The sequence below is a fragment of the Sinohyriopsis cumingii genome, chromosome 8 (assembly GCF_028554795.1).
Source record: "Sinohyriopsis cumingii isolate HCF-2022 chromosome 8, ASM2855479v2, whole genome shotgun sequence".
Lineage (NCBI taxonomy): Eukaryota > Metazoa > Mollusca > Bivalvia > Unionida > Unionidae > Sinohyriopsis > Sinohyriopsis cumingii.
This window is the reverse complement of record NC_142968.1, coordinates 122,543,487-122,567,795: the sequence shown is the minus strand read 5'-3', so window position 1 is coordinate 122,567,795 and position 24,309 is coordinate 122,543,487. Positions and strand designations below refer to the sequence as shown.

The following is a 24,309-nucleotide window of genomic DNA, read 5'->3' as shown; positions in this document are numbered from 1 at the left end:
TTGATTCACCTATTCTAGGAGTCTCAACATGTGGACAGACGTTGAATCTTCAACCCTTGTGTCAACGATGATGTTCAGGACGGACATGCTCATGTATGTCCGATCCAAGTGGACCGTTGTCCACAGGACCAGCAGTAGCCTGTGGATAAGAAGAGTCTATATAGAGAGACAAGGTTGCCTCAAGAGGACTCTGATGTATGGCCCTGCTGTAAGACGAAGTTTGAGAACAAGAAGATGTCGCAAATGCCCTTTATGTTAAGGGCATATTAACATAAACCAAAGGCCCTTTTCAGGGCCAGCCATATTTCTCAAAAAGAGATAGCCTTTCCATTGCCTACCCTTTTTTTTAAAAAAAATTTTTTTTTTTAAAAATCCCATGTTCAATTTCCCTTGACGCTATACAGTCCCACCCTGTTTAAATTCCTTTGACGCTATACAGTCCCACGATTTTTCTCCATGTTAATTTCCCTTGACGCTATATGTTCCCACGATTTTTCTCCATGTTAAATTTCCCTTGACGCTATATGTTCCCAAGGGTGTTTTTAATGATAAGTCCCATTGACGCTATACTATCCCTATTCACTACTGATAGTGTTTCCATATGTTTACTATTTGAGTTGAATTAGTACCATGAGTCCTTAAGGTCCCGATCGTGTTCCGATTGTCAAGGAAGTTAACCGGCGAGTACTACAACATCGAAGAGATGTAATACCTAGCTGAGGGGACGTTTTACAGGCATCAAACTTGTACAAGCCAAGCGCTTTAAATGCGATAGAAAAAATTAAGTCATTTTCGTTGCTAATTAGGTTCATCTGATATAATTAATATTTGTGGAAATGTTCCGCACACCTTTGCCGATGCGGATAGGTTGTTGATCGTACGTATAAAATATACGTGCCATTAATTCTAGTCGCTTGCATCGTGTGCATCGACAATTCCACCACTTCTACGCACACAGGTTATTCGAACTTCCTGTCTAACATTTTCAGCCACGGCCATTTGGAAGCACCGTTTACAAATAATGATTTTCAAATTAAGGGTTATTTTCGCGCGACCGCACAGAACTGTATTGAAAGAGGTCTGCTTACATTTCGACGGAATAAAAGCTAGAGGCGCTTGAAAGTTTATCAGCATAGGCATCGGGCGAAGAAGTACGAGTAGGTTCTAATATCCCGAACATTAAATCAACCGACGCAGTTAATAGTAGAAGTGACCGACTTAGAATATTTATACTGTCAAAACTTTCGCAACCCAAAAGAAGCGATGCAGAATCTTAAAGGATCAGAAAAGGAAGAGAAGGTAAGCGTTTTGATATGTATATATATTTGTTTGCAGTATGACTAATTAGCGTCTCTTTTGTCAAAAGCACCAAGCACAAAGTTCACTAAGGATGATAGATGTTCTACATATTCAGTGATGTGTACTGAACTGTGTACTACAGTATTTCCTACCTTGATTGTTTATGGCGGATTTGACGTGTCATTATGAGCGTGAGAATAATCGGCAGAGAGAGAGAGAGAGAGAGAGATGGTTCCATAAGTGCCCGGAACCAAGCTTTCCTGTACCGTATTCACTTATTTTTTTATTCTTCTTTTTCTTTCTTTCTCGAGGTGGATAGGCAAATGCAGTCACACAGCACATAATAGCTGGCAAAATATTCTCTATTATCAAGTTTTGTTGTCGGTGAAACCGGATATTTATGTTTATTGTTTCTGTTTCGAGGTCATAAGTGGTCATGCATGAATATACGCAGAGCAATTCGACAGCTGTGGGAACTTTTATTTAGGAAATAAAATTAATGATTTATACTGTGACATACACAAAGGAAAGAGGTGTATACAAGGTTCTAATCCTTCTTTAGATGTAAAGTAAGTAATACGCAGATTGTGTTTACCGATGTAAGCAATAGGTCAAACGTAGTCGGGCAGTGAATGAAAAGAGCCTCATATAACTCCCCCTATTTTCAAACTACCTTGGTAATACCTAGCTCTTAAATCGTCTGAAAATTGAAATAATTAACCTAGATTTAATACTTGTGTTGATGTGCATTCAGATATTATCAGCTTAAACTCGTTTTCATCATGATCTTCAAAAAGTCAAACAAATAATGCACTGTACGTGTTCAAACGTGTGTGTGTGTGTGTGTGTGTGTGTGTGTGTGTGTGTGATATCTACTGTGTAAGTGCTCGTGGCTGAGCTATATTTTTTATGCATTCCGATATCATTACGATTGCAAACTATTGTCAGTTTTAACCTCGATACATCATGATGTTAAAATTCGTATATTATGATCGTCATTTTATTAAACTCCAATTACTACGCAGTTGTACTCAGCTTGTATGTATAGCTGCTGTCAGTGAACGACTGTTCATGATACTGATAATTGTAAATACGGCATGATTATTCCACAAATTAAGATTACTTCATGCACCAAATCAAAAATACTTAATTCACACAAATCAAGGTTACTTAATTCACACAATCAAGATTACCTAATTCACACAATCAAGATTACCTAATTCAAACAAATCAAGATTACCTAATTCAGCAAATCAAGATTACCTAATTTACACAGTCAAGATTACCTAATTCACACAATCAAGACTACCTAATTCAAACAAATCAAGATTACCTAATTCACACAATCAAGATTACATAATTCACACAATCAAGATTACCTAATTCAAACAAATCAAGATTACACAATTCACACAATCAAGATTACCTAATTCAAACAAATCAAGATTACCTAATTCACCAAATCAAGATTACCTAATTCACCAAATCAAGATTACCTAATTCATCAAATCAAGATTACCTAAGTCAAGATTACCTAATTCACCAAATCAAGATTACCTAATTCAAACAAATCAAGATTACCTAATTCACACAATCAAGATTACATAATTCACACAATCAAGATTACCTAATTCAAACAAATCAAGATTACCTAATTCACCAAATCAAGATTACCTAATTCACACAATCAAGATTACCTAATTCACATAATCAAGATTACCTAATTCAAACAAATCAAGATTACCTAATTCACACAATCAAGATTACATAATTCACACAATCAAGATTACCTAATTCAAACAAATCAAGATTACCTAATTCACCAAATCAAGATTACCTAATTCACCAAATCAAGATTACCTGATTCACACAAATCAAGGTTACTTAATTCACACAAATCAAGGTTACTTAATTCACACAATCAGAATTACCTAATTCACACCAAATCAAGATTACCTAATTCACCAAATCAAGATTACCTAATTCAAACAAATCAAGATTGCCTAATTCACCAAATCAAGATTACCTAATTCACCAAATCAAGATTACCTAAGTCAAGATTACCTAATTCACCAAATCAAGATTACCTAATTCAAACAAATCAAGATTACCTAATTCACACAATCAAGATTACATAATTCACACAATCAAGATTGCCTAATTCAAACAAATCAAGATTACCTAATTCACACAATCAAGATTACCTAATTCACACAATCAAGATTACCTAATTCACATAATCAAGATTACCTAATTCAAACAAATCAAGATTACCTAATTCACACAATCAAGATTACATAATTCACACAATCAAGATTACCTAATTCAAACAAATCAAGATTACCTAATTCACCAAATCAAGATTACCTAATTCACCAAATCAAGATTACCTAATTCAACAAATCAAGATTACCTGATTCACACAAATCAAGGTTACTTAATTCACACAAATCAAGGTTACTTAATTCACACAATCAAAATTACCTAATTCACACCAAATCAAGATTACCTAATTCACACAAATCAAGATGACCTAATTCACACAAAGAGGGAAATAAAAAGAGCTCAACATATTAACGTTTGTGGATCCCAAATTTCGAGTCCTCTAGTAATTCACACGAATCAATTATAATCTACTTGCCCGAAACCAATAATATCAATGCTGCATTATTTGTCGGAATAATTAATCTCGATAAGAGACGGGTTCGTATGTATTTTATACTTTTAATCTCGGCAAGGTGTGTGCTAATATGCATTGTATACTTTTCATCTCGGTAAGAAGAATGATTATATGTATTTTATATTTTAAACTCGTAAACGAGCTGATACGTATTTTACACTTTTAATCTCGTGAGCGTGCTTATATGTATTTTATACTTATAATCTTGGTTGTGGGAGTGGTTAAATATATTTTATACTTTTAATCTAGGCAAGAAACTTGCTTATATATTTTTTTATACTTCGTTTCGTCGCAGTAACATTTTTACGAGATTTTTTAAAAGGTAACATACAATGTCTCGTGTTTAAATAAGCATGTGATGTTGTGTAAATCTTAATAAATCAACGACCTTGTCTATATACGATATGCATCAATTATCATTTCTGGGAGTTACGTACTTTTCCACGGTTATAATGAAATCAAGGTTTAACATTATTAGAATACGAGTTTTGTATTCCCTTGTGTTTCGTTACATCCGTAGCTTACTGGATTTTGTGTGTAACTATTAATATTAGCCTTGTCTGACCTAAAAATAACACCGTTCTCCATTTGATTACTACACCGACAGTATAATTACGGCATAATTGCTGGCAGCGCAATTATTACAATGTTGCCTGTGAATTACTTTTTGCCCCAGTTTTTATTTTTACATTTTGGGTGACAGCCATATGCATATACAGTTCATTTAACGATGAGTACACATGCATTTGTAGAAACCATTTAAGTATTCAGTGATCCTTGAATTTCAGGGACTTGTATGTAACGTAGTCATAGCAGACTTGCGCAAGTCGAGTTTTCAATACATTCCTAAGTTACTCCATTTTCGATCCATTCTTCTGGTGACTCAACTTTCAACATGAAAGAGAGGGACCCCGGATGGCCGAGTGGTCTAAGGTATCTCATCCTAATAAAGCGAACATAAAGAATAGAGGCATTCATTAAATAACGTCGGCCCGCAAACATTCAAATAAACCCATTTCGCAAGATATCTGTCGGAAGAGTTGCCGTTCCTGATATCGATCACTAAAATCCATGAGTTTATTACTGCAGGGGGTTGGTTACATTGATCTGAAAGTGAAGACAGGCGATGGAAATAGTTGCTAAAGTTTAAAAGAAATAATAATTTTTCATATTTTAACTTTATTCAATCATTACATTTAACCGAGCAAATAGTTTCAGACTAACAAAATTGGCTAGCAGAGAGGCACTTTATTTTCAAAATGGATGGCCTACTCTCCCAAAAAGACGAAACAAAAAAAAATCTCTGCAATTTTATTTTAATTATGAACAGCCAGTCTCCGAATTACATAATTTAATTACTCCCATCTTGGTCGCGAGACATAGTGCCTTAAAAGACGAGGACGGGAACACTATCGTTCAATATCAATGTTTAGCCCTTTGTTAAAAAAAATCGTAGGCCTATATATCAAAACTTGTCGACTCATGGAATGATCTGCTACAATCCACAAGAACTGTTTATCTATATCAACCTTCATAAAAGAAATTAGTGTTCAATAGACATTCCTGCTCTAGACATAGGACTCATAACTTCTAAGCACCCGTAACTTAGCAAATTAATATGCCCATTTTCTCGACCTCGAATGGTGAAGCATTTTCTGTTTTCTTCTTTGTTTTGTATGCCGAGTTTCCATTTCACAATACGAATTTACATTTTTATCAAGTAGGGAATTTTTAAAAATAAAACTGCATAACGTAAATGCAAATAACGAAAATATTTTGTTAAGTTCTTGATCTTACTAATTGAGTAGCTCAAGAAAATCAGAAACTATCAGTCGTTATTGCTGTTGCTTTCTACATTATAAATTAGCTAAACTAATGTTTGTTAAGTTTGAGTTTGAGATAAATAGCAACAAATAGTAGGAATTGTTTTTGAAGAAAAAATATTTTACAATCCCATTTCACATGCCGATTTCCAATTCTGAGCAAAAATGACATGAATAAAATTTGTTTTGAAAAAGAGCCTTGCTAGTATCTTTTTATTTCTACATTAATTAGAAGTTTTTCTTTTCTAGAATTTAATGAAGAGAGGAATTATGACAACAATTCGCGTAAGAATAATTACGTTTTGCACTCAAAGTCTTTAAAAGCTATATATAATGTGATGAAATGGCACAATATTTTAAATTTTTCTTTTCACTGTATTAGCTATAAATGGTTCAACCAAAATACGCTTAACAGTTTTAATATAGAGTCTTTTCAATGAGTTATTCTAAAAGGGGAATATTATAATTTATGTTCGCATAATACTGAATAATTTCGTTCCATTTCATTAAATTACCCATTGCGCGTTTAAGAATCGCCCCTGCGTTTAAGAATCGACCGCTGTTTAGTTCATTGTCATTACCGCATAAAAATGAAAGTTTGAATATGAAATGCTTTTCACAAAATTTTGCACTTTGTTGCCTTCCCAAAACGTGAAGCTGTTAGCTTCGTGTGATTTAACTGGATGTTTAAAATAAAAAATCGACATGTTTTATGCATGCATGTAATATATGCTCGTTTTTTCTTATTTTTTAACATACACAAATAAGGCCAGAATATAATATTAATCTACCAACAGATTCTGCGAGATACCGCGAGATAATATATTTTCAAGTATTGTGAAACTAAAAATATTTTTAAAAGAGGCTTGGTGCTAGTCGGTGACAGCTTGGACACACACACACACACACACACACACGTGCGTGCGTGTGTAATCAGGCAAGTGAATCCTGTGTCTTCAGGGCTTGTATAGACTATAATACACGTCCTAGCTTTTAGATCTGGCATTATTGGTATTGTGTTCAGAACTGTTAGTATCTTGAACATTTACTATCTATTAAAGTAAATGGTACAAATGACTTGACCTACATGGACACATTAATCAATAACTTTTATTGGTTTGATTAATGCTTCAGATGATACGTGTCATTTTAACCATAATGTAAGTACTGTTAAGCAGCCATTGAGGCAATGGGTGAATTTTGGCTTTATAGGGATGAGAAGGTAGCCCGCCCATTTCCGTTAAGTCGGGAAATAACATCGTAGGTAGTTCTAGATATAGACATCAATTTGATGGATTTAGTCATCTGTCTTAACATAAGTGTGCAACATGTATGTAACGACAAATAACGCCAAACATGTTCCGTTAGTGATTTTAAGTCCGTCGCAATCTAATTTAAACCAGATCTCACTATCGACGTAGAACAGTGGAGATTGATTTTAATCAGACTGTCTCTGCCGTATTGTGTCATGCATATAAAGTTAGTTCCTTAGTTCCGAATATAGCTCTCAATGGCGGAGAATTACATCTGAGGTTTCATTTCGACCTGACGTCAAGAAAAGAAGAGGATGTTCTGACTGTGTAGGCTAAGTGATATATCTGCTGAGAAGAGGCAAAATATGAATATAGAAATAAAATGAAGAGTAGGGAGAACCAGAACTTTGCTGTACATGATAGGTGACATTTATGAAAGGGTGTACCTCTTGTCCATATAGCTCCAAAGGACACAAAATGGATAGAGAGAATGAAATATTTCATGAATGACCAACTGTTTGAAAAATCAGGTTGACCAATAAATCGATTCCAGTCTCATGGTTGTTGATCTTTTTCACCTCAAGGCACGTATGCACGACTGAACGTGATTTGAGGATCTACTTTTCTTTTAACGGGAAATCTCAAATCACTGAATCAGGTATGTTTGAAAATCACCTTTGGCTGAAAACTCAATCTCATCCTCAATCCTAGCATTGTTGTTTTGCTGAGCTCTACGGGATAAAACCAAAAGAACTTATGGGATGATGGGATGTTTTGTTGTACGGCGTTCGTTTTCTGTCTTCCATCCATCCGATAACATAAGTTTTTTTTTATCGCTATTCCTAAACTGCTTGGAGGAATAAATCACACACACACACACACACACACACACACACACACACACACACATCCATGGTCTAATTGATCTGTAATGAAATGGCGTGGATCTAATATGATTATGGTCACAACAGCGCCATTATTTATCACTGCTCTTATTATTCTATCAATATTGGGTTTTTAAAAAATAATATTTAGTTGGTCCTGATGGTACGATCCAGACGTTCAGTATGCCTGCGACAGTGGCCATCTTGAAAATATTGTTATCACTACTTTTTAAAATGAATGGTCATATCTGTATAAGGTTTTAATGAGAGACATCTTATGATGTCGAACTGGTCGTAAATAAAAATGACGCCAATATAATATGACTGCCCAGTGGGCATCCTGTAATCTAGTTTTCGCTATTTCTTCAAGATGGTTAGTTATATCGACATTGCGCTTTCACCAGAAGACGTTTTAATGTCTAACTGGTACTAAATACAAATGGTGCCAATCTGATATTGAGTATAGCTAATACATAATCTGTCTGGGAAATCTTGGCATCGTTGCTCCTCAAAAAGGAATAATCATGTGAGCATCGGGTTTCACTAGAAGATTTCTTACGACGCGTTCTTGTCACAAATGAAAATGGTTTCAAGCTGACGTAAAATGTATCCATCACAGCAGTTATATCGAAAATCTTATTATCGCTGAACAATATCAAACATGGTTTCAACACTCCGCAGTTAAAAGGAAGAAATGGTCTAATCTTGAATTCCTGAAAATTCTTTTCCATCACTAGAACGTCAGTCTCATCGAGGGAGTCTTGTTTTTTGTTCTTTTTTGGCCTCATAAATAAAACGTTTGAAACTGAATTGGATCTATACATTTTTGGTCAGTTATTCAGGAATTACTTTACATTTGTTATGTCACTTTTGATTGCTTGTGAGTGAAAAGTTGCTCTAATTGAAACCCACACACGTTTTTTTTTTCGGGACATGCACGTGTGTACGACTGCACGTGGTTTGAAAATGTTTACGAAAAAATCTTTAACAAAGAACAGTTTACTGTAATTTGTACAATTACTGACCTGCAATGATCCAAGTTTGCTATTATTGCACTATTATTACCTTACATTAATCCGTGTTTGCTATTAATTACACGATTACTACTTTACAATAATCATTGTTTGCTATTATTTACACGATTACTACCTTACAATAATCCGTGTTTGCTATTATTTACACGATTACTACCTTACAATAATCTGAATTTGCTATTAGTTACACGATTACTACCTTACAATAATTAGTGTTTGCTATTACTTACAAGATTACTACCTTGTAATAATCCGAATTTGCTTTTAGTTACAAGATTACTACCTTTTGATAATCCGAATTTGCTATTAGTTACACGATTAATAGCTTACAATAATCCGTGTTTGCTATTAGTTACACTATTACTACTTTACAATAATCTGAATTTGGTATTAGTTACACGATTACTACCTTACAATAATCTGAATTTGCTATTGGTTACACGATTACTACCTTACAATAATCCGTGTTTGCTATTATTTACACGATTATTACCTTACACTAATCAGAGTTTTCTATTAATTACACTATTACTACCTTACAATAATCTGAATTTGGTATTAATTACACGATTACTACCTTACAATAATTCGTGTTTGCTATTATTTACAAGATTACTACCTTGTAATAATCCGAATTTGCTATTAGTTACACGATTACTAGCTTACAATAATCTGTGTTTGCTATTATTTACACGATTATTACCCTACACTAATCAGAGTTTTCTATTAATTACGCTATTACTACCGTACAATAATCCAAATTTGCTATTAGTTTCACGATTAGTACCTTACAATAATTCGAGTTTGCTATTATTTCTACCGATCTTTCTTTTATTATTGTCACTGTGCATGAATGACGCTAGGTGTTAATGAAACCGGAAAAAATACTGCTTATTAGGTTTACAATCACATATTTTCATGTACATTTTATTGACTACTTTATTTAAAAGTTTGTCGCTTTTAAACATTATCAATTCTATAAGACTTTTCCACCATCAATTGGTGTTCGATTCAAATGATCAATGCGTTAACCAGAATGCCTTCGTTTAGTTTTGTTGTTTTTTTTATATATATAAAAAAATTGTCTGCAGCATCTCGCAGCATGTTATTAAAGTACATTTCGTCGAATAGCTTATATACGGTTTTTATCCCTTGTTTTACTCACACATTGAAGTTACACTTCGTCCGAGTAGCTTATATACGATTTTTATCCCTTGTTTTACTACTGCGGTATGATGAATATTCTGTGCAGTTATTAGTTTTCATCTAAACATTAACCCAACGAAAATCCTGGTCTCATTGTCGACGGTAATCTTGTTTTGACTGCTGAAAATGGATCTAAATGGATATACAATGGATTTATTGCTGTCTTCCAACACCAAACAACCAAAGCCTCTTTTACAGTTCGTCTTTTTTGAAGCGTTTTTGTTGTTTTTGATGGACTCAAGAAAACGGATCTAGGTTTCTTTGTACGTGCATGTGCTTTTAAAAACACAATTCACGTTACGTTGATTATACGGCAAATACCAGGAAATAAACAGCTGACCTGCTGAATCCGCAGAACCTGAATTTGGAGCCCCTTAATCTTGCTTGTATTGGATTCGGATTTGAACCCAGGAACGGATAGGTACCAATCAAGCATATCACTGGTGAGCTATCCAAGCAACTCCTAGAGTGTAGATTAGTGAGTAAAAGGGAAATGGGCACTTAGTCAAAAGATGTTTTGTATAGTAAACGGAAAGATACACGATTCATATGTTAACAAATCGCTTCAAGAAATCAGGCCAGTAAGACTAAAAGTTCAACAAACCAGAGGCAATGAACTGGTTGTGGCAATTAGCCTATTTACCACGAATAATGACAGCTTTCATTTATAAAGTGGCAGTTGCAGAGCCCTAGTAGGATCTAGTTTCAGAAGAACAATACATTGTTTATATGATCAAAGTTATTGTTTCCCCTGATAATTATTGCCCGCATGCAGTACTCTTACTTTTTGTGTGACAATCCTAGACATTTGTTTATATTTTAAAAATCTTACAAACAAGTTAAGATCGAAATAATCGAAATGCAGTTCACAGAGTTTGTGTCAGTTCCATGAAATATACACAGATCTGGTAATTTCTGCAATAGTAGCTGGAGGGAGGTGATGACAGTACTTTCATTTACTCCGCACGTTTTGTTTGTATTAAAAGTAAATAATGATGTGCTGCTTTATGATTGACCATTAATTTTGGAACGTAAAAATACTAATATTAGAGACATTCATTTTTGTTCAGTTGCCACAATATTGTGTTTAAATGCCACTTTTATTTTTGTTTACTCTTGTATTTTGATCGGCACTTCTTTTTGTCATTATATAGTTCTATTGAAAGTTTCTTTTGTTGACAGATAGACATTTCCCATAAATTCTGTCATACATTTTTTATTGGAGTCGTTACGTACAGTACCGCATACTGCCAGATAAAATAATCTTGACCGTCCATATTTTTCATCAGTAGATATTTAAAAAATACTTTTCTAAACTCATCCGTTGTATTTTTGTGTGACTAAAAGGTGTGTTAAGTTATATTTATAATTTTTGCCACGGCTATCGGTCGAATTTAAGTGATGCATGAATGTTTTTCTTAACGTACAATATAATTTATATAATGAAGGCTTTGTGCCATATTTATCTTCTGTCATTTTTTTTAACGGAGCTAAATCATTGTCACTAGGAATCGGTTTCTCTGGTGCTAGGGGATAATCGTTAAAATAGAAGTTCAGATCTGCTGGTACTCCTATCTCTACATTTTAGAATAATCACTCGAAAACATCAAAAAATTTGATTAATTTATTCGTCTGTCCCTTTGAAATTTTGAACGTGCAGAGGTTGGCATCATTTGGTCCGGCCGTATACATTTATGGTATAAGATACATAGTATATGACCTTGACATTAATGTATTTTATTCAGGACGTCGAATTGATTCAGGCTTTTGTTATCGTAATACTACACATTATTTTCTTTAACATATCTATTAGGTGTCACACTTATTACTCTGCTGATTCAAGATTCAGTTATTAAAACATGCCATAATCTGTAAGCAATTCTAATTATACCATACTCATCTGAAAACAGCTAGTATTGTGCGCTAAAATAATAAGCTGGGCCTGGTATGTAATTTCTGAAATATATGGATATGAATCCTTTAAATATATGACATACCATTAAACTATATTTCTTTCCATAGTAACCGTGATGGTCGCCAAGAGAATGTAATCAAATGTTTCATACTATATTTTGCATGTTCGCAATCCTCTGCAATAATTCCTAATCCGCTTAGTTTTGAATATATTTTTCGATCGGCTGTAGTTTAGTCTTACTAAACCTTTTCAGTAAATCCGTATGTTCATATCGATAAATATCTTGTATTAGAAAATTCGAGAACCTGTGGGAAGCAGTGCTTGCATCCGTTTCACTCTTATAATTAGACTTCGTCGTTTCTGTTTAGTTAAAATGTTTTGTTGTTGCTGTGTATTGTTAATCCATACATTTTTTACCAAGTTGTGTATTGATAATCCATAAGAGTTTGAGCAAGTGCATTGATAATCCTTAAGTTTTAGCAGGTTGTGTATTGATAATCCATAAGTGTTTTTCAAGTTGCTCTAGTGATTGAGCATAAATCTAGAACTATCTAAAACTCCCCTGGTTCTTTTAACAAAAACCCCTCAGGCGCTCTCAGGGTTGTCGCCATTTTTCGATCTTTTCTTCATATTATATAATATTTTTGAGACAACTTGACCTGGATCCTTTTTTAACTAAGGCTTTGGTAATGAGGTCAGAATCTTATTTTGACAAACTATGAATAAACAGGGGAAACTACTCTAGATATTTATAAATTAAATTACAATGTGGATGTGCTGGACCTCTGTAATTTTGCGGCTAAGTGATGACTTTTTCACATATTTGACTTGTATTGGTGCAATTTTAATACTGTTTATGTTCATCAGTGAATATAATTTCTGCAACATTAATAGGTCTTAGTTCTTGATAAATAGTATTTGAAATTGATGCTAAATATTCTTATGATGTAACTGTAGTCTTCTTCTCTGTAAACTATTTATTTTTATTTCTGGGGAGCTGATGGCATCTGTCTTTTACTGTTTTTATTGTACATGACGTATTTGTAACGTCAGAACTATAACTTGTTTCCTGAATAATATATGTTGCTGGTTCAATAATAGTTTCAAAATTATAATATATAACACAAAAGGAACATTTAATCCAGTTTGGCAGTTGTTACGTTTAAAGATTAAACCATCTTATAGTGTGATTATCTACTGTGATATATGTTTGGTTGCTTAAGTTTTGCGGTTTTTTTGTAAATTTAATGCCGGTTTTCAAAATAAAATTCAATCGCTTTTTGCAAAAGAGTTCTTGTTTTCATGTTTGATAACCTGGGATGAACTCATTGTAGATAAATCTTCTATCCCACAATAATGGTCACGGATCGATTATCATTTTTATCCACGTACTGATTACAACTCTAAAATTATTATAACCCACTATTTATGCAGAATAGTAACACATTGGTAGATACGGTAAATAAATGCAGGACATTCTAACAGCATATTGACACTAGTTTTTATTTAGTGTTTCCTACTAGTTGTAAATTCACCTGTCTTACGAGGTAAATGAATTCGTTGTATAAGTTAACATCAAATGGCCCATGTTTCCCGTATAATATATTGCTTTAATATTAAATTCAATAATAGTAATATTTCTTCATAATGTGTGCGATTTCAGATAATTATGAATTACAGTATTTGTTGTATGTATATTTCTGGGCTGATATGCCACACCATTTCGTCAGATGTTGTGAAAGGTACATACTCAGAAACAGGCGATCATCGGAAACAGGGCCGGCGCCAGACTATCTGGTGCCCTAGGCAAGGTTAGATTCTGGTGCACCCCCACCCCCCGGAAAATATCAATTTCTAAATTTATTAACAATTCCGGACAGCCTGGTGTTTCGGTCAGTCTGAATCTACCCGATTATTTGTCCCTGTATGAAATAAACCAGGATAAAAAACGACCCTAAATAAAACTGAAATTTATTTATTTTTCAAAACTGTTGTTGATTTGGACAAAATGCGCCCCGTGAAATCAGCGCCCTAGGCGGCTGCCTAGTTTGCCTATATGGTAAAATCGCGCGTATACGAAACTTTCAGGACGTAATTACGTTCGCGTGTTTTTATAGACTACGAGTTTTTCCGTGGAATCACGCGTATACGAAACCTTCACTTTGCCTCGAAAACCAAATTGAGGGGGGTAACTCCTTATTTTAAAAAAGATTACTCTTAGTCTGTGCTCAAATGTTGAAAACTTTTTGTAAAAAATTTATTGTTTATAAATTTTGAAATTGATATTTTCGGGGGGTGGGGTGGGGCGCCAGAATCTAACCTTGCCTAGGGCGCCAAATAGTCTGGCGCCGGCCCTGCATGTGATATACCCCCCCCCCCACATTGAACGTTACCGTCTAAGCGAATTTTATGACGATGAAAATGGGCCTATTTGATACAAACTCAGGTTCTTGAACTCCAGTAAAAGGAAGAGTATTGTGTGTTTGTTTGAAATTTTAAAGTAGCTTTAACAGTTTTAATCATATCGCTATGATGTCTGCAGTGTGGCAGTTTATTGAAATGTCTAGCACTGTGACATCATGCCGCAGACATGTAACATCACGTCCCACCCAGTTGCATTATCGTGACACCAGGCCGACCAGTCCTAACACTAACCACTTAATGCTGAGCTATGAGGCAGCTGCTAGTACCAGCTTTATAAGTCTTTGGTATGACTCGGTTTGATTCGAACCCGCGACCTCCCGCATCTGAGGCGGAAGCTCTAACCACTTTGGCCACCGGAGTAGTCATGAAGAGCGAGGCTTATTTTTAATAAATAAAAAGCAAAATAGAAATCATCCAATGGAAAAATGCGTGATATGTATATTCCTAGTTAAGATTCACTTGCTAAGAATTTTACATTTAATGAAAGAGTGGCTTATAAAAATGGCATATTTTTATTGTTTGAATAATTTAATAAGGACATTTCTCAAATTAAAAGTAATGATATCTGGTGCAGAGGACATATACGTTATTCATTGTGGTGAAAATAGTCATTCATTATAACGCTGGGTTTTTGTTGTATTTTGTGTGATAGCAAATAATTTTATTTCATTTTTTATATAATGTCAAGGAAATTAAAGTTTATCCTTTTATGATTAGCAATATATCCCCCAAGTGATTTCTTTATTTAAAAAATCGTACACACACACACACACACACACACACACACACACACACACCGTGGTATATAAATATTCCAAGCCACCGACGGGAAGCAGACGGAAAATAAATGTTGCTAAAGTGACCGACATGAAGAAAATTAAGTTGTACAGGTTCAAATTTAGCCGAATATGTCCTATTTTGTTACAGCTGGTATGACTAAACAAAATATCTTAGATCGGTATAGCAACGAGAACAATGGTCGCCGCCATTTTGACTACGTTACTGAAATACAAATAAAATATTTCTTCTCGGCATATTGATATAAGATATTTTGTCTAGCATTCTCAAATTATATGAGATAGTCTAAAATATGCGTATATTTGTAAAAACACAATATCATGGTTCAGGAACAGCTCACATTCGTTCCTGATTTTTAACTCTTAGTAAACCCCAAAATGCATCGAAAGAAAGATATGCTCAGAAACAAGAATAATCTTAACTTTGTAGCATAATTGTAAAAAAGCACTCGAACAGAAGAGATTTGGCGTCGAGATTTTAGGATCTAGTTTTCTGCAAAACAAACCAACAGATAACTTCATTGTTTTACAGAAAATTCTATTCAGTACAGTTGTATACAAACCACTTGAGGTAGACCACTTAAACTTAATAGGCATGCCTTTGTACCTTTCTGTAGGGTATGAAGTGATTTTTTGACCTATAATAACACTTTAAAATGAAACAGCAACATTTTATTAATTTTAGAACCTTTTGGACTAAGATTTGTTTGGATAGATGGTATGAATAATTTGCTAAGGTATTTTTAAAGTTTAATTTTAGATTTGGATGTATGTGACAATAGATAGGCATGAGCGCTTCACACACACAAAGTAGATTTCATTTTCAGTGTTTATATCTTTTTGAAAACTTTCTGGAGCTTGTAGGAATGCTATATCATGATGTTAAACAACAAGGTTGAAACAACATTCCAGCAGTTCACTAAATGATGTAGCCACAACGTAATAAAACCCATAACTGGGAAAATAATAATAATAATAATAATAATAATAATAATAATAATAATAATAATAATAGATGTAAGATTCAGAGAAGGCTCGAATCGTTGTTTTCACTTTTAGTTGTGAGATATTTACCTCGCTAGGAATTTACTATAGCTAGATAACATGTCCCCTTAGTGAGGTTCCTTATGGTGGCAATACATATATAAAACACTTCAATTATTGAGGGAGGGAGGGAGGGAGTATTACAGAAAATAAAGATTGTAAGCTTGCAATAGAAGTAGACTCATATTGTACAGTATAATCCCTTTCATCAATAAATATTTCTTTGAAAACTGCTGTAATATGTTTTGTTAGTTCATGTTACACTGTGCCAATCGCCTGCTGGTTAGGTCTACATATCTAGTCCGCATACTATAATTTGATATTCTATTACAAAACGCCTGAAATAGAAATAAATAAACAATAAATGTTAACGAATATTGTGTTTTGACTGGATTGAGTGATGATTTCATAGCTATAATGTATGGGTGTGATCATCATTAACCCATAGGTTAATAAGATTATAGCTGAGGCGGTCGTAAGGGGCAGGCGATAAGAGCGAATGGTTACAATTTTTGTGTTTTCTTTCAAAAAACAAAATGTGCTCTCGACTGAGCAACTAGTTTCGGAGAATTTGAAGATGCAGAAATCAAACAAAATTTGAATTTTGATGGAACACACGCCTTTTTATAAACAAAATTAACTGTTAATTTCACACTATTTCATTATGTCTTCTGTACTTATGTTGCAGTAGACAAATAGTGGATGCGGCATAACCATGACAAATAGTGGATATGGCATAAGTATGACAAATATTATTATCGATACTTTAATTTAGCACTAATGTGTGGGCCAAACTTGGCCCTTGTCGAACCTTGTTTTTTTGAAGGTCGATGGCTTAGTTGGCCCCAGTTTTCTTTCACCAAAACTTTAAAGTTTGAGGCCTATGATGAGAGGTTAAGTTGCCCAGGACCGGCCCAAGTTTATGCGACCCAGAACCGGCCGGAAGTTACGTGGCCCTATAGTCCATACAATTTTTAAAGCCAGTGGCCCTTGTTTTTGCTAGAATTTTGAGGAACTGTTGTTTATGGTGATGGTCACAGGTTAGGGACAAAGATAAAGTGGCCCCAAGCTTTGGACTTCTAGACGGAGTGGCCATGTTTTTTTTTTTCTATAAAAAAAATCGTGGATAATGATTTTAATAGAAAATCGATTTCAGGTGGTTTAAAAACTGGCCAATCGGTTATTAACCTGGGTAGAACAGAATGAGCGGCGCATAATATTTCGATACACACAAAACAGCAATTCTTCAAACGGTAAACTTTGCATGCTTTTAGTAAAAGACTTTGTATAGATTAAAAATTGTTTTCTCACTTGAAACTTCCTTCAACCAATTTCTCTGAATTAATAGTCAAGTGAATGAAGAGTCGGATTGTCAAAAATCACCGACTGCATTAACTCCCATGACCAAGGCCATGTGTTGACCGTTCCAGTAGCCTAGTGGTTAGAGAGTCCGCCTCGGATGCGGAAGGCCTGGGTTCGATCCCCGGCCAAGTCATACCAAAGACCTATAAGGTACTAGCAGCTGCCTCGCTTGGCGCTCATTAAGTGGTTAGTGTTAGGACTGGTCGGCCTGGTGTCAGGATAATGTGACTGGGTGGGACATCATGCTACATGTCTGCGGCATGATGCCCCAGTGCTAGACATCACTATAAACTGCCACACTGCAGACATCGTAGCGATATGACTAAAAAATTGTTAAAGCTACGTTAAAAATCCGAATCACACACACACACACACACACACACACACACACACGGTCATGTTAGTCGTGTGACGTCATTCGTTCGAAAATCACCGACTGCATTAATTCTCATGACCAAGGCTGTGTGACGTAATTATTTCGAAAATCACCGACAACATTAATTCCCATGACAAAGGCAATGATAGCTGTGTGACGTCATTCATTCGAAAATCACCGACTGCATTAATTCTCATGACCAAGGCTGTGTGACGTAATTATTTCGGAAATCACCGACTAAATTAATTTTCATGACCAAGGCTATGTTGGCTGTGTGACGTCATCCTTGATAGAGCCGGCAAGCCAGTAATGTAGAAGTGTATTAATTGCAAGGTCATTTCGAGTAAAAATGACACAGTATACATTCATAAATTGTGATCAGAAACAGAAAATGGGCTATTGAGAAACAACAACAACGACGACGACGACGACGACGATGATGATGATGATGAAAAATAAAGCGTCTGCTTAAAGTGTACACAAATTGTAACTGAAAGCGCGTATCTTCATTAATCCTTTGCATTATGATTTTATGATGTAGAAATAAGAAAAGGATAAGCAAGTGGTCATAGCAAAATAATTTGTTGCGAGATAATGGTTTATATTTAAATAAAGATACTTGTACACATGTACCATTTTAAAGAACTGCATTTTATTTTCTAAAAGTTATTGTCGGTTGTCTTTTACTAACAATAACGAATATGATTCTTCATTTTCTTCGTGATCTGATTAAGTATACAAGCTTGAAAATATGCTTTGTTCTATTGAAATGGCACCTTTGTTCACATATAAAATACAGATAATACCATCACCAACTTTTTGTGAGAATCATTCTTTTCAATGCAGTTATTCGTAGCAGGTGCTATATCAATTAAGCTATGACATTTATAGTGTGGACAATGATGAAGTCTTCATTTGTACGTCGTTTTAAATACATGCAAAATCAATACGAAAGAGTATTTCAGGTGCTGGCTGCAAGTAGTCGGAAAATAATCAATCTTACTTTGATCAAAGATATTTTTCAAAGTCTCGTTAAACAGTAATTCATTCATAAGCTTGATATATATATGTACGAATCGAAATCCGTAATTATGAACAATAAATTCCAAGCACAAGACCAATATATTTGACTTAAAATTATTAGGCATGTTGCACGACAGGAGCATTAGGACGTGTCATTACATAAATTCTGTTGGCATGAGTATATCGTTGTTCATCATAGATAATATAAAAGTAGATGCCTTAAATAGGCCAAGTCACCTCTTGCATAAAAAAGTAAATTAGAATCGTGACTTACTCGACTTTTAACAAAATCAATTTAAAAATAGGGCTGATTTTGCGGCTCTTTTTATGGTAATATTAGCAGATAACCATGCAGTTGTCTGCAACAGAACACATTTTGCACCATTTTTAAGAAATCAGCCTTATTGAATTTGATAGAAAACAGGTTGACTACCATTAATCATTTCAGAGTGCATTCTTTACCAATCTGCCAAAATCTTGACCAGTTTCACTGGATCTGTACATCAGAGTTAATTGTTTTGAGGAATCTATCACTTTGATCCTTAATTCACCATCATGCATTTATTTCCTACACAGACAAACACCTTTTTCCTGGGATGTCCAGTCAGTTATTTAGATGAATTTTTCTCCTCTAAAAATGTCAGTCATGGTACATGTCTATATTTCTAAGCATGTTCAATGCATGAGGATAGTATTATTTCACTGTATTGATACTTTTCTATTATTATCTTTTCCTGGCAAACTGTTCTCCTGTAGCGTTGTTTGGTGGACTACAATATACTATGACAACACTGTTGGAGAACATTTCCACAGGAGGTGAGGCAATACTAGTTTAGTACATCATATTAAGGCACTGTTTGTTGTCAAAATAATAGACATTTATCTACAATGTAACAAGTTTTTCACCTTTGTTAGGAACTAATTAGCATGCGTCACATCTGACAGAAAACATGTAGCCTTCGTTTTATTATTTTAGAGTACATAGTTTGATCAATCTTCCAAAATATTGATCAATTTCGCATTTTTCCTCTTTGTCGTGTCAGTTTGTCGGCTCTGTACCTACGCCCAGTGGTCTTGAGGAATCCTGTACTTTATTCCTTAATTCTTAATCATGCATCATTTTCCTCCCAAACAAACCGAACATACTTGGTCTATCCTGTAATTATATTAATGATTTTGCGCATTTTCCAGTATCGTTATCCTACAGACAACACTGTAGGCACACGTTTCCCAGAGAAAAGGGCTATAATTGATTTAGCACACTAGTTGACATTACATGACGTAATATAAGATTGGCGCGTGTCATTTGTGCCCTTTGTACCGGGTATAATTCTCGTAGTCAAATAAAACCTCCAGCACAGTCATGGGGAAATGCACAATGTCCTCAGTATACCCCTCATTTAAGTCAATCTGAACTCGATAATTTCTCACGTGTGTGTGTGTGTGTGTGTGTGTGTGTGTGTGTACCAGATAAGATCTCCTGAACGTCTACAGGAAAATAAAAGTTACTATAGTTGCCTAAAATTCTTCAAGGACCATTTGAGACATGCCAAGGTAACGTGTGTATACGATAGACTCGGATAGAAGTCTTTCGCACAGCTGAGTTAAATAATTATATAAAAAAATGTTATCAGATAAAATACCAACATTTATAAACATCTTATGATACCTAGTTTGTCCGAATTGGAAATTGTGCTAGTCGTATCTCCAGTATGACTGCCACGACAAATTTATTAAAAATCGAGGAATGGATGATAGGTATGGAATGGGCTTTTCACCAAAAGACTTCTAACGATGTCTACTTTGTCCTAAATGACAATGATGTAAAACTGACATCCATTATGTGCAACACAACAGCTAATTTGAAAAACTTGCTATCACTGAAGACTATCAGAGATGGTTCCAACACTAAGCAGTTAAAAATAGTTTTATTCTAAATTCCCGGAAATTCTTTTCGCCCAGTCTCTTCGAGAATCTCTTGTTTATTTATATTTTTCTTACCTGACTCTTCAAGTATCGAACATATTTGTAGCAAACGTATGTACAATCATTACGTATACGTACTAGTAAGAAAAACTTCAGCGATGCTACAAAATTAGCAGGACTAGGCATTTTTTGTAGAAATTAGTTTCCAATCTGATAATTTCTTCCCATGCTGTAGAAAGGAACAAAAAGAAAGACTACAAATTGCGTTAACGAGGCTTAGAAAGACAATCAGAGAATTAGTTATACATCTTGTAGTCCATTGGCTTAACTCGTCAAGTCCAAGGAGTTTAATGCTACTAGAAAAAAAATACATCTTGCTGGAGATATTACCAATTGCCAAACGCTGCATTCCGCCCTTGTTGGCGAATCTACGTTACAACTAACGCCAGGAATGTAAAATTCTGCAGGATCTTGAATCCGAATAAAGGGTGTACATGATAGATTGAGTGAAGAAACTCAAATCGCTTTGGACAATACTTGAAAGAGCATATTGACTATGTACTGCCTACTCATTGGCAAAAAACATATATACAAAATTCGAGATTTTCTTTTCAACATTTGCACATAAACTTAACTAAAATCTTTCGACTTATGATCAAAGTCGGATAAAAGGTTGTGAAGTTATACTGATGTGATTACATCCATAAAGTCGTTAGAGTTCAATCAGTTTGACAGATCTTGCATATGGACAAACAAATGATAAACGGACGATGACGTAAGGCTGTACGGGTGGCTGGTAATCTGATTGGTCTGCAGTCAGTGTGGATCACTGATAAGTTGTAGCTGATTGATTGCTACCCACAGGTGTGGATAATACATGATTCGCATGCTCTGTTGGGTGCAGATGGGTACGATCCTTTACAGAAATCTGTTGTGCTCGTTGACTGTTGAAGTCATAATAAATGTAAAGCTCTAGAAATATAGCTTCTTTCAGCGATGATAATTTTCAGATGGCTACGAGTGTTTATAGCATGTATGTCCCCATGCAAGCTGTGCAGACAAATGTCAGCGTATCTTGACGCTAAACAAACTGAGCACGTTGGGCAGACAAATGTTAGTGTATCTTGACGCTAAACAAACTGAGCACGTTGGCCGCCTGAGTTGTTTATTTTTTTGTCCATAATGAAATGAACAAACAGTATGATCCTCAGCAGTTCTATTTAATTTTATTGGGACCATTGTGATATCAGGTTTACAAATGTGTTCAGTTGATGATGTTCGTCATCCTATGTATGGCTACCTTCACTAAAAATAGGAAAACCTATCCACAACTGGATCTAAACGACCGATACATATAATTTAGTGAAATTTCCCAGAAACCATGCTGACATTCAAGTCTTCCAAATTTATACAGCTAATATCGATTAGCCATTAAATATGGCCACCGCTAATAAGAATATAATAAAATAACTTAAAAGGACTTCGTGCGAAAACCTGCTCAATATAATTTGACTAAATTTAAAAGAAGACATCCTTCCATAAAGAATTTTTCAAGTTTAAGAAAATGATGTCGTTCCACCATCAAGGATAACTATTGTTTTCACGCTGCTAAAATAGATATAAGTCAAGTATTGCCGCTGTTAAAAAAATACGTAAGCCTTCAAACAATTCTCAGAAACTGTTTAACAAATTGTAACCAAATTGGACTGAAAATACCTTGGCATAAATGAACTTAGGTTTATCTAGATGACATCAATCAAATATGGGCACCTTTGCTAAACATAGAAGACCTATAACAACCTCCTTTCAAGGCATCCTGGCCTGAAGATCTAGGTTTGTACAAGTAATGTCACCATCATTGATTGCCGTCATTACAGAGAATTGAAAAAACGCCTTAACAACTTTATCTTAACAAACTTCTATACAGAATTTGACCATATATGAGGGCAAACACTTTGGCATATAAGTTTTTCATTGTGGAAGAAATTATGCTGATGTGTCATTAAATGTGGATAATGATATACTATTATGGAGAAATCTAAATGCAATTGTTTCGCATGACGTTCAGTGGAAAACATTTCTGCATTAGCGCTCATCATTAAGAGGTTAGTGTTAGGGTTGCTCAGTCTGGTGTCAGGATAATGTGACTGGGTGCGACATGCTGCTACATGTCTGCGGCATGATTCTCCAGTGCTAGATATCATTATAAACTGCCAGACTGCAGACATCGTAGCAATATGACTAAAATAATGTTAAAGCTATGTTAAAAATCTAAACCACACACACGCATACAAAATATGGGAGAAATTATGCTGATATGTTATTAAATTTAGATGATGAATCCTGTTGTGAAGGATCATCAAGGCAATTGTTTCGCATGACATGTGCAATTAACAGCATTGGAATACCTTTCTGCATTAAACACCTTACGGAAACACATTCCTTGGCTTACATCTCCTGCATTGGGATGTTAGGCCACTCGTTAAGATTGTGAGATAGAAGGCACAACGTGTAGTTCAATAAGCATACCATTTTAGCAAATGTTTTGGGCTTTGCTTCAAATGATGCACTTTTATGTATATATAATCATCAATGACACTATCCTGACAGATCCTCTACCAATGCAGCCATTTAAGCATGGTCCTAAGGTGTTTGTCATTTTGTCATTGAGTGCAATGCAGACACGCTTGAATAGATCAATTGTTCCCTTGATAACAGGTGTGCATATCTTCAAATTTCGCTTTGCTCACTTGCAAGAGGTATATTTGTGTTCTTCCATCGCTTGAAAAATAGACAACAATATTTTATTGTTAATTTTGTTTCAGAAAGTTTTTTGACAGCAATTTGATTCTGATTCCAATCGCAAGTAACATTACAGGTCGAGATTTAGTCACCTTCAACCAGGCTGTCACATGATTTTGTAAGACTTACGCTCAACAAGAGTCTGGTAAAGGTTATCATAACTGATTTCAATCTCCCAAACGACAAATGAGGCTTGTTGAAAATCTGGTCGTGTGACAGTCTAGATAGTGATTTACATGAAAGCAAAATGTTTGCCGAAGGCCATATTCCTTCCATGAAAATAGTGACCCGGTTTGCTTGCGATAGAAGCAGGTATGATATAGCTATCTTGGCAGAAACACATCAAAACACATGTAATACCTTTCCGTTAACCTGAAAGAGATTTAGATAATGCTGTGAATTTCGTCAAAATGATGTAACATGTTTGCCTGAAGTGTGTCTTCCACCATAAAGAGTGGCAT

General features: G+C 34.8%; 1 protein-coding gene across 1 annotated transcript in view; it reads left to right on the top strand.

The window, feature by feature from the left end:
• The first annotated feature begins 772 nt into the window (after positions 1 to 772).
• The window catches only part of LOC149794548 (vitamin D(3) 25-hydroxylase-like), a 98,963-nt gene continuing 75,426 nt past the window's right edge, over positions 773 to 24,309 (top strand). Inside the window, exon 1 of the mRNA XM_089968813.1 lies at positions 773 to 1,299. Within this exon, the coding sequence (XP_089824939.1) occupies positions 1,264 to 1,299 (36 nt within the window). The 5' untranslated portion in view covers positions 773 to 1,263. The remainder of the gene's footprint in view (positions 1,300 to 24,309) is intronic.